The 12638-nt window shown below is 32.0% G+C and overlaps 1 protein-coding gene and 1 long non-coding RNA gene across 5 annotated transcripts in view; both read left to right on the top strand.

The window, feature by feature from the left end:
• Positions 1-12638, top strand: part of LOC111418615 (multiple C2 domain and transmembrane region protein) — a 214862-nt gene that overhangs the window by 128777 nt on the left and 73447 nt on the right. For all 4 annotated transcript variants that reach the window (XM_071197280.1, XM_071197281.1, XM_071197279.1 and 1 more), the window contains exon 4: positions 11720-11844. In XM_071197280.1, the coding sequence (XP_071053381.1) occupies positions 11720-11844 (125 nt within the window). The remainder of the gene's footprint in view (positions 1-11719; positions 11845-12638) is intronic.
• Positions 1855-2424, top strand: LOC139430380 (uncharacterized). The gene is made up of 3 exons (XR_011640865.1): positions 1855-1941; positions 1997-2266; positions 2345-2424. It is a non-coding gene; the product is annotated as an uncharacterized lncRNA (long non-coding RNA).

The raw sequence follows: 12638 nt of genomic DNA, 5'->3' as shown, positions 1-12638 counted from the left end.
TTTCTCCGAGAACAGAATCCCTTCGAAGTGGTTAACAAAAATATCAGCAATTATCCTTGAAATGGGTGAACCCATGGGGAGGCCATCCTTCATCGGGTAAAATTTGTTGTCAAAAATGAAAAAATTCTGAATGCATACTAATTCCAACAAGGAAATGAAGTTATATATGTCTTGGTATTGAACACTGTCATATTTGCATATGTTATTACAAAGGTGGGCTTCGATTATTTTTAATGAATCTTTTATAGGAATATTAGAATATAAGTTTTTAATATCGAAAGAGATGAGGATGGAGTTATTATTGATTTGGATATCTTGAAGAGAATCAATTAATTGTTTTGAGTTTTTAACACTATATTTTATATTACTATTAAAATTGTGATATAATATTTCTCTGAAGGAGTATTAACATTACTACTATTAATACTCCTTCAGAGAAGATTGCCAAACAGTTTCAAAAATTCCTATACAACACTTTTAATAGTGATATAAAATATAGTGTTAAAAACTCAAAACAATTAATTGATTCTCTTCAAGATATCCAAATCAATAATAACTCCATCCTCATCTCTTTCGATATTAAAAACTTATATTCTAATATTCCTATAAAAGATTCATTAAAAATAATCGAAGCCCACCTTTGTAATAACATATGCAAATATGACAGTGTTCAATACCAAGACATATATAACTTCATTTCCTTGTTGGAATTAGTATGCATTCAGAATTTTTTCATTTTTGACAACAAATTTTACCCGATGAAGGATGGCCTCCCCATGGGTTCACCCATTTCAAGGATAATTGCTGATATTTTTGTTAACCACTTCGAAGGGATTCTGTTCTCGGAGAAATATGAATTTTTTACTAAAAATATTATCTTTTATAAAAGATACGTTGATGATATCCTTCTGCTATACAACGGTAAAAGATCCCACATTATAGCTCTTAATAACATTTTTAACAATATTAATAATCTTCAATTTACTTACGAAGTAGAAAAATGTTCATCTATTTGCTTCCTTGATCTTACTATAACAAAGTGCACCTCCGAGAACAGAATCCTATTCGACATATATAGAAAACCTACTACTACCAATACCTTAATCCCAAAAAATTCATTTACATCATTTCAACATAAATACTTTTCGTTTCTTTTTTGATAGAATTTTAAATTACCCTCTTTCACGTGCTAGTTTTAACAAGGAAATTAATACTATCGTCAAGCTAGGCTTCGATAATGGTTACTCCCTTCAGGAGCTTCAAAATTTATTGTTCCGCATTCATCAAGCTAGAATTAATAATCTCATATATCCCCACTTTTCCAACCCCGGCGTTTTTGTCTCTATACCTTTCCACCCTTTAATCCAAAAACAATTTTCCGATATTTTCAATAAGTTTAATGTCACACCGGTATACCGTGCTAATGCTAAATTGGGCCAATTATTAACTAATAATAAACACAAATTCGATGATAAACTTAAAAGTGGGATTTACAAACTTAATTGTAACGATTGCGAATTCTTTTATATAGGACAAACTGGAAGGAATATCAGTACTAGATTCAAGGAACACTTAAATAAAGAAAATTCTACTTTTTATAAACATTTAAAAGAACATAAACATAAAACTGATATATCAAAAATTAAACTTCTAAAACATCTTAATAAATCCAGAAAAATGGACCTATTTGAGGAATACTATATAAAATCATACCACGTTAAAAACCCTGAACATATTTTGAATGAAATTACTGATTTTAACAATTATAATAGATATTTTACACCTTTCATATAATTTCAAACTCACCGCTCTTGCATTTGGTTTGTCACATCCTGGTACCAATCTTTCATTTTCTTAAGTTGTCATATTACTTACTTCCTCTTTTAACTGACCTCAGTCCGTTGTAACCAGTCGATATGTGCACACGACTCAAGTTTTTCGGTAACACTTAACGTTATAATACGCTTTCAATAATATTAATACCCTTTTCTTTTAGATTTTTAACGATAAATTCCCTTTTTATAACACGCCTTCAGCTTTCACATTTTCTTTTACGCCTGCCTTCAGCATTTCAAAATTTTATTAACCTATCACCCGACGTTGGAGTTTTTAACCTGACATGGTAACCCACGCCGTTTTCAAAAATTTCACTTTTTTCTTTAATCCAAAATTATATTTTTAATCATGGGTCCGTCGTAGTTTTTTGTAAGAGAAATTTTTCCACATGATCATTTTTTCACGTGTTCATCATTCTTAGTTTTTGACGGTAAGAACTTTTTATAATTTTATATCACCAACAAAAAAACCCGTCAACTAGTAATAATTATGTTCCATATTATTCTAGTCGTACCTGAAGACGCTTTTAGAAAAAGCGAAACATTGTTGTACCGAAATTAGAAAAAAATAATAAATAATCATCGTGGACTTATTCTTTTTTATCCTACTAATATACACCATGATGAACCTGGAGGCTACAATTGCCAGTCTTTTTTAAGTTTATTTATATTTCTTTATATATATTTTTTTAATTAAAATGCATTTTTTAAATTAAAATGAATTTTTAATTGTTCCCCCGCATTTTGGGCGCTCCCCCCCCGCATTCTGTCCAAAATGCTTGAGGGGGGGCACTCCGGTTCTCGCACCCTGGTGCTTCATTTACTAGCGCCGGCACTGTATACAATAAGAATAAATAAAGGTTGTAAACCTGCTACAAAAATAACTAATGCTACATATCTGAAAGTACAACACCCCAGGAAATATTCAACGAAAAAAAACGGCGTAGTGAAACTTCAAGAACTGATTCTCTAAAAGTTCGCTTATCTAAATCTCATCCAGAGGGTCTACTCTAACTGTTAAAAGAATTGCTCGAGAAAAGCCGTTGAGAAATTTGAGTTAATTTGACAATATTTAAATTAGACTCATTTAGAATAGAACATTATTTTGTTTACATACCAATCACAAATAAATCGATTAAGTTATGATGGAAAAAGATTCATACGGCATCATAATTCAAATAATAAACCAACATCAATACAAAGATATTTTACAAGAAAGTATGCTTGCTTATGCAAAAAACTGCGATCTGCGAAAACACTTGGATTAATCTCTTAATGGAACAGATTTGAATTCAATCGAAAATCTGTGACAGGAAATGAAACTTAGTGTGGCAGATAAAAAGTGTAGTAATTTAAAAGAACTTTATAAAGAAGTTATTGATTCCTGGAATGTGATTCCCGCTGAAACTTTTGGAATCAATGTCTGCAAGGTGTAAGCGGTAATAGATAATAAAGGGTTTCCTACAAATTCTTAAATTGTTCACTCATAAAATAGACCATTTCAAAGAAAAAAATAGAAAATATTGGAAGTGTTCTTAATTAGATGTTCTTTAACAAATATATTACAATTTGATGTTATTGTTAAATAATAATGTACCGTATTTTCTCGAATCTTATCCGCATTCGAATCTAATCCGCACCCCGATTTTAAAAATGCATAATGGTAAAAAAATTTAGTTTGCGAATGTAATCCGCATCTTTTTCTGAGCAATTCGACAACAACAAAATGATGCGATGCTTGTTGTTAACCATAAATATATAATAATAATAATATATTTATGCATAGTATACATATATACATAAAATTATTATAAATTAAGCCAGCACAAATTAGGCGGAGTTCAGGTGCAGCCGTAACAGCACCTGCTCTTCCACTCAAACCTAATAAAACTAATTCTAAATATACAAGAGAGAAAAAGAAAAGAAAAACGAAAAGAAAAAGACCCGATGATGAAATCATAATTAATTACTAAGCGTAAACTGCCCGATCCCTGTCGCCCTACAATGCATTCTGAATTTGAGACAAGCGGCCGTTCACTCTGTGACGAAACAACCTTGAAGAAATGCAACATTTTATAGTTGATGGCAAATCATTAAGAATATGTGTTATTTGGTATGAAAAGCATTTCTTAAATAGCTGGTGATGATGTATCGGCGGGGTAAGAGTGCCCTTGAATCGAATATTCAAGGTATGAACATCGGTACGAAATTTTATTTTATTGAACAAGTATGGAGGTTTCTTCAAAGTAATTATATTAAAGAACAAAACCGCCGAATGAAGTATGCGCCTGTTTTTCATGTTGAGCCAACTCAAATCCTTTAATTTGTGCGAAACATGCTGACGTCCCCGTAACCCAAATATCAAGCGCAAGCAAGAATTTTGAATTTTCTGAATTTTTTTCGTATTACTATACGAAATACACTGGTCATACAATGTATCACAATAATTAAAATGCGCTAACACCAAGGCCTCGCACAAAAGCACCCTTGTTCTACGATTGAGGAACGACGGACCGCCATAAATCAGCTTAAGAGCAGCATACGCGGAAGCAGTGCACTTATTGATGTGTTTATTAAAGTTTAAATTTTCGTCCAATAAGACACCCAAGCTTTTCACACAATCCTTCAACGGCAATACTTGATTGTTGACAACTATCTTGACCCGATCCCGAGCAGAATTATCACTTATCACCTTTCTTGGCCCAAATAAAATCAGCTCTGTTTTAGCAGCTTTAAGACAAAAGCAGTGACGCCTATCATCGACATCCGATGGCAGAAAAGATATATATAACTGGGTGTCATCCGCGTAGAAATGATGATTACAACTTTTTATGTATCTGTTAAAATGCGATGTGTAAAGTGAGTATAGCAGTGGACCCAAAATTGAACCCTGAGGAACACCGGACGTTGTCGAAAGAAACGATGAAACGCGACCATTCATCTTCACGCACTGCATTCTGCCCGTCAAGTAACTGTGCAAGAACCCCGATGCAAGATCATCAAACCCAATGTAGCGAAGCATGGCATACATCATGTCAAGCCTTTGAATAATCTAAGAGACACCTCAAAGTCAATTTTCCTTGGTCTGTGCTTCGTATGACATCGTCCACAATATTCGATAGAGCTGTATTACAGCCATAATGCTTTCCAAAACCTGACTGTGTAGGCGGTAAAAGGTTGTATTCCGTAACATAGTCCATTAATTGTAATTCGATTACTCTTTCTGTAATTTTAATACTAGCAAAGGTTGGACAAACTACAATTTCCCAAAAGCTCCTAATGATTTTCAAAAAAATTTCAATTTGTCTCAAACTGTGAATGCCGACGAAATGGCAGTATATCTGGATATGCCTCCCAATTTCCTTAGAAACGAGTGGTTGCGAAAAATTGTGCATAACATTAGTATGCTAGCAGTAACAAGTGATAGGGAAAAATTGCTGTCATTATTAATATTGAGAAAAAAACCATTCTGAAATCCGAAAGACTTCCCGAATGACGTCTTAGTTAGGGCACAATAAAAGGATGAATAATGGAAAAGCTGATGATGGAATGGTTAAGACAAGTATGGAGTCGTAGACCAGGAACACACATGGAAAACGATACCTGAAAACAATATTATAACATCATTTAAGAAGTTTTGTATAACCACTGCTTTGGACAGATCCGAAGATGACGTAATATGGGCAGAAAATGATACATAAAAATGTAAATATCGTTCTAAAACCCTAAATAGCGTTATTGTTATAATGCGATTTTATTTTACTATTTTCCAAATCGCAACTATACGACTGCGAATCTAATCCGCACTCGATTGTAATCCGCATTTGATTTTAGAGCATATAAAATTTGTAAAAAGGGTGCGGATTAGATTCGAGAAAATACGGTATATCTTATTGGGCAAGGTATTACTTTTATGTTAAGTAGGCAATGATTATCTACTGTCCTTAGTTAGTTGGTCACCACCGTATTTATAAAAAAAAGAAGTATCTGTTCATTAACGTGTTAAACAAATATAAATATACTTTTAAATATTTAAATAAAATATTCGATGTAGGTTAAGAAGTAGAAGGTACTTCTTGGCAGTAAGACAACCTAGGCAAATGTACTCCCTCACACGGCCTAGTACGTCGGAATCAATATTTCTGCAGGTTTCAATAATATTTTCTTTCAATTTCTCAATGGTCTCCATCGGTTTTACGTATACACTAGAATTTACATAGCCTCATAAAAATACAAAGAGGGTTTTGCGATCGATAACAGAAGCGCATTACGATGAAACAGTGATACAAGTGCCACCTAAATCATAAAAATCCATCTAAAATTATTTAAATGAGAACATTTAACCCAACCATTTTAAACTGTTTACTTAACGAATGCAATGTCTTCGTTAATCTTGTATTAAATTTCGATGATGTCTAAATCAAGTTTATTACATCTGCTCCAAAACCGTTTCTATGGTGTAATTCAATTCTAAAATCTATGTCAAAGTTATGTACATTAAAGCTGCGAAAAGTATTGCTCTTGATATCCAATCCTATATCACGAACATATGCAATTTCTTTCTTTTATTCTCAGCAGCTCCCACAAGATTGAAAGAAATCACACACAACAAAAATCTAGATTCGGTTTCATACAAAATCGTTACTACCATCTTCTGGTTAAGCCATCTAAGGGATTATTACCACGGTTACGGCTATTTTACGCGCTCTTATTGGCTACTAGATGGGTTTGTCTATAAGATAAATTTAACTAAAAGATGGTAGTAATGGACCTTAATGCATCATTTTCTTGCAGACTGTATGTCAGTCGTCAAGGTTAGGAAAGGCAACTCCCACATGATCACCGCCCACTAAAATCTTCCTAAGGTTATTCCTATCTCAACACTATTCTACAACTTTGTGACAACATTTACCATGAAAATTCTGAAGTATAATAACACAGCAAAAATGATATATATGTTACTCCCAAAAACCGAAATTACTCTGTGAGTGAAAAAAACGCCTATGTCTGTCACCACTCGGGTGATGCGTGATAGAAAACAACCTCAACGCGTTTTGCGTAATAGACAAACAACCTCTACGCGAAAACTGACTGAGGTATATAGTCAAATATTTATTTATCAAATAGAACAAAATATAACACTAACGAAACACTGTTTATATAACATACATTATATAACATGCATTTTGAATTGAACTTTTCCACGGCAATTACACTTTTTGGTACTGCAGTACCGTTTACATTGGCACATAACAAAACCTTGCTTAGATCCTGACGACAAAGCTGACGCATTTTTTTAAAGTTAACAAGGAACTAGGCACATCTGACTGGCTAAAAAATTTGAATCTGCGAAGGTGTCACTTACATTCAGAATACAGCTATCACATTTCTAGGCGCAAGTCGTCTTCTGTCGACCTATGGAACTTTAACCACAACATTTTGCCCAATTTCTGCAGGAAGAAATTTTTGCTGGGACATATTTAACATTTTCAAAGTTTGTTTCACTAATCCGACCTTCGCATTTTCTCGCTGATTTTGAATAAGGTTAATTCTGCTTCAAAGTCCGCATACAATCTTTCCATCAATTTCAACTCCGCATTTCCAGTGCTGTGATAAAGCAAAAATCAACCCACTTTAACCAATTTTGTACGCATGGCTAGCATTTTAAAGCGCATTATTCTACGTTTTCTATTTAAATATGTTTGCTAAAATAGGCCAGCAAAATAGCATTTTGATCGATGATTTCGGCGGTGATTCCCACACCTTATTGAAAGTGTAGTTAATTTTTTTATCACCTGATATTACTATATTGATACTTTTCTCTTTTATTTATGATAAGAAGGTGGTCTTTTGGTTTATTTGTGGTTTATTTATTCTTGTCTAAATAAAGGTACGATTTTTATTTTTCAAAAGAAGAAGACTTTCTTTCTTTCCTTGAATAAAAAAACACTGGACAATATTTTATTTCAACTATTGAAAGGTAACAAGGTCCTCGTCAATAAGAAAGGGTAGCGCCTCAGTATATTTAAAGCAGGACATTGGTGGTTTGAGCAATTTAGGATGCTTGTTTCATTATTTTCGAAAAAAAAAACACGCGAAGGAAATTGATGCAACAATTTCGAATACCTTAAACGGAAAAACGAAAACCAAAGAATCGACCGGTAATTTATATATGCTTCGGGGTAATGATAATGAGTAATGATATAGCCATTATGTTATAAATGAAATTATCTTTTCGATGTAATCTTATAATATTACAAAATCGTTCTTCATCAATTATTATATTAAAAGATTTATTTTGTAACTTTTAAGTTATTACTTCATTTCTCCATTACATTACCCCAGCAAGATTGATACAAAAAAAAAAAATGAATAATTGTTTTTTTTTTTTTACTAATTTCTCCACGTTAATTTTTGTATAGTTTTATTCATTGTACTTTTTAATGCCATCTTTGTGCACCAAAATTTCGTTATACTTTGTTCTCAATAAAACATTAAGTGTAGTATTATTATACTGAAAACAGCAGTAGGATACTCACGTACTCCACGAATTTGTAATGGTGCACAATAACTTCCTGAAGACACACCCATATTCGTGTGAGAGTTTTTAAGGCGCTTAATGTTCGGTGCGGGTACCCTGTACTTTACAGGATTCTTTAAAAAGTAACGATTTAAATTCAGTTTCCTGAATAAGTAAGTACAATTTTCAGAATGCTTACCTGTGCCTACTTCTTTATTCCCAGTAAAGTATGCTTTAACAAACTTTGTTAGTTCCCATTGTGTCGTTAAAATATACTTATTAAGTTTACATTAAACGTATTAAGTGTACAAAATTATTTAAGAACTAACGATTTAAAATTGAAATTAACTTCAGTTTTATAATCAGTAAGAATAATTTACGGAATGCCATATTCTAGAACTAAATTTTCTACGATCGTTCTTTTACAAACGTTGTTAGTCTCATTTTATATATAGGTATATATTCATGGAAGAGTGCCACTAGATCGAGATGCAATTTCGGTAAAATCGATGAAGCTGAAAAGAAGTTGGTAAAATGTGGAAGCCATTTACTATTATCAATAAAATTGTTGTATTGACATTAATATACATGTATAGACATTAATATTGTATTGCTATCCCATTAATAAGAATCATAACAAGTGGCAAATTCGTTCAACGATACATACCAAAAATTTTGCTATTCATTTTTGGGAAACTGGAAGTGTAAAAAATTGACACTGATAAAGTGAACCAAACACTGTTGTGAATGACAACAAAACTTTAGATGCAATGGAAACTTTGCAATGTAATGTAACCTTTGCATGGTTTGGAAATGTAAATTGACATAATGTACGGTATTGAAATGATTGAAACCGTACTCAAAAATCATAAAAGTTAAATGGTATGGTCGGGTATTGTGGATATTCAGTTCATTTGGTTCATTTTTCTTTCTTGAACTTTACAAGGTAATAGGTATGAAATGCTACTTAGAAATGAAATGGTACCTACACTAAGAAATCTGTGTAAAGCTAAACGATGCTCCAGCGTAAATGTTCGGCGTTATCTATATGAGTATTTCCTGGACAATGGATTGGTAGACGAGGCCTCATTGTTCACCGTATCTTAATCTTAAAAACTTGAAAAGTCAAGTTTATAAACCTGGAACTCTCGCAGAGTTAATGCAACGAATGATCAATGAATTACGATTAATTCCAGGAGAATCATTGGGGAAAGTGATAGACAAATTCTACCATCGATACTGTCAAATTAACAACGGAACAAGTTTTGATCACTTAATTCAGTTGTCATTATGTATTTTAGCTAGTTTAGCATCAAAGAAAGAGTAAATTTGGTAACATTGCAAGGACTTTTGTCTAACAAAAGTTGACCCAGATATTTTCGATATAATTAAAATAAGTAGAGACCCTAGAATTTGTTGAAAAACTTTTTTTTGGAGAACTGTTAATCATTCAACAATTCTAAGTATTTATAGCGGTATTAATTTCACTAAATATTAAACACAAAAAATGTAAGACAAAGTTAACATTAAGATAAGATGGAGATACCGATTAGGTCATCCAGATAGATTATATTTTAGACCAACATGGTTACCATTGAAACTTTAAAAGTTATTTTTGGACACTTTGTATCTCCTAAACCAGCGATATAATACAAGTTAGCTAAATTATTTTGGCATAGTAGTTTTAGTTTAGACGTGCTTCACACTTCCTGTCCCACAATTATATTATGTATATTACGTCCGAAGTGTAATAAATTACATTACTTTCTGCAATGGATAAAGTAGGTCACATATCTTCGTAATATATTATCTAAATGACAATTTATCCATTTCGTCGATACAGCATTTTTGTTCTGGCACTATTGATTTATGAAAGATATCAAACTGTATTTATGAAAGATTTCTCATTCAATAACCGTTCATTGGATTTTATTACCAAGGCGAAAATAGTTATATCTGTGGCTGCTGTAGATGGATTTCGACGGACATCTTTTATACTCAATGTATAATGAGCATAACGATTACTTGCTTCCACAATACAGTCAATAACATCAACTTAATTAACCACAAACAGTTAAAAGAAATGATTCCCTTCTGTCGAAAATGTAGGTAAAATGATCTTGACATTTCTCCATATTATCTTTGATAGAACAACTATAATTTAGTACTCTATAATTAGATATCACACTTGTATGATACAATGATTTGGCGAAGAATTTATTGCTAGTAACTTCAATGTATGTACCTTGAAGTGAAGGAGTGATTGACTGTGATTCCCTCTTTCGCTTGACAATAAATCAATAGGTTTTTGTAAATGAATGCTAATACTTGTATAATAAGTTTTTGATACAAAAATAGTTTTTATTGCTGCAGAAACTATTTCAAAGTAATTAAAGTGTAGGCATATTAAAACTCAAACCCGTTTATCCTCCAAGTGGTAATGCTGAAGAACCAGATTGACCATTTTGTAAAAAATAAAGACGCCAAGTATGAAATCTATTTCTACAATTTCATAAATCAAAATTTTGCTGCTAATATCATCAATCATTTAAGTGTATATAAATTGGATACCTGTTAAATTTGACTGTTTCTAAGTAAAATACGATAGATTGTTATGTTTCAAGTCAAATTAATAATTACTATCGGGTTGTAATACATAAATAACTATTATAATCTACAAATGCAATAAATATTTAAGATGTGGAAATTTAAATACGGTCCACAAAGATTAAAAATAATCTGAATGTTCAACATCAGAAAAGTTCTATAAAAATTACATGAGTAAAAATTGTTATTTTCATCAAAGAATAAATCTGTGACATTATTATTGTTTTGGAACGTGCACATATTAATTTTGTTTAGAATTTAAGTTTCCACTCAGTAAATTACAGAGAGATTTATAATGAAATAAACGTACATAGATCCATAAAGTTGAGACTTTAAAGGTTTCCATAAAAGCATTTTCGTTAAAGTTACTAACGCCAAAAATAGGTCACATTGCTTTCAATCTGATTGAGATCCCGTTTTCAATTAAAATGTTATTAAAAATCAACAACAATCGCAAATGACACTGGAAACCAATAAAACTTTCAACAACCTGAAAGTAATATTAAAACGGTGTGCTCGAGATTCAATCTCGTTTTAAAGCTGTTTATAACTTTTATGTTTCGACAGTGCATGAAATGTACATCTCTCACCATTTTAAAAATAAACCCTTTTCACATCATCACTTTATTAATTAAAAGAATCCTTAATGAAGTTCACGTGAAAAACATATCTGTCTCTTTATTTGTCCACACCTATATTAATTAACGTCACGCTCTTTTCATTTTTTTAATGACTTAGGAGTGTTTTTATGTTTTAGACTCTCCCCTGAGCCGAGCCGGTTTAGTGACTGGAAGTGGCGATACCCCCCATAGCAGTCCCGGGGGATCACCGAGACCAAGAGCACCAACTCTAGGAGCGGTGGCAGGACTGGACCTCATACCAGTAAGTTTCCACCCATTTAAACTTAAAACACCAACGAGTAAGTTAATTTTACTCGTTAGAAAAGGCAAGTTCAAAACATTATTTATATGTTAAAATGTGGTTATTGCGGAATATCTAATTTATAAATTGGATTGTTTTACTCTTTTGAGGATTCTTTGAAATAATTTATTTTTGTTCATCCTCCAGGGGAGCAGTATTTACATGCATTTCATATGATAAAAATGCAAACTCTGTTCTTTTGAAGTGTTGAAAGCATGTGATTTGTACAAGGAGCATTCCTTTGAACTAAAATAAGGAGTAAGTTTAGAATGTGCTTTAAAGGTGCTACAGATATTTTTGTTTATTTCTTCAGCTGTAGTATAATCCATAATAATATTTGAAAATTATCTCAAAAACTATACGTTTTTGATTTTAAAAGTTTAAAGTTTTTATTAATTTACTGTAATTATTTTAAGGGTTGTTTACTAACGTATTTAGGTGTAAATGTGTATTAAACGCAACTAAAACTTTAATGAATTCATAAATTATTGGTGCTGAATCTCATATTTTTGCAATTTTTGCAACAGGGTGGTATTTCAGGACATTGAATTTGATTTTCTATTTTTGTATCCACTGAGGGGTTGTACTTTCGTAGCCTACTTCTTGTACTCTTAATCCAGTAGTAAGTATCATCAACGAATAACTGATGTCTTTGAAATTTACATATTTCGTTACCTGTCGCACATTAAAAAATCGTTCAGTTAGGTAGAATTGCAAGAGTTACATTTGAGCTAGTAGCATATTATTTAGTTTAT

Source organism: Onthophagus taurus, chromosome 7, assembly GCF_036711975.1.
Source record: "Onthophagus taurus isolate NC chromosome 7, IU_Otau_3.0, whole genome shotgun sequence".
Classification (NCBI taxonomy): Eukaryota; Metazoa; Arthropoda; class Insecta; order Coleoptera; family Scarabaeidae; genus Onthophagus; species Onthophagus taurus.
Note: the sequence above shows the minus strand (reverse complement) of the source record. Positions and strands in the feature narration are given on the sequence as shown.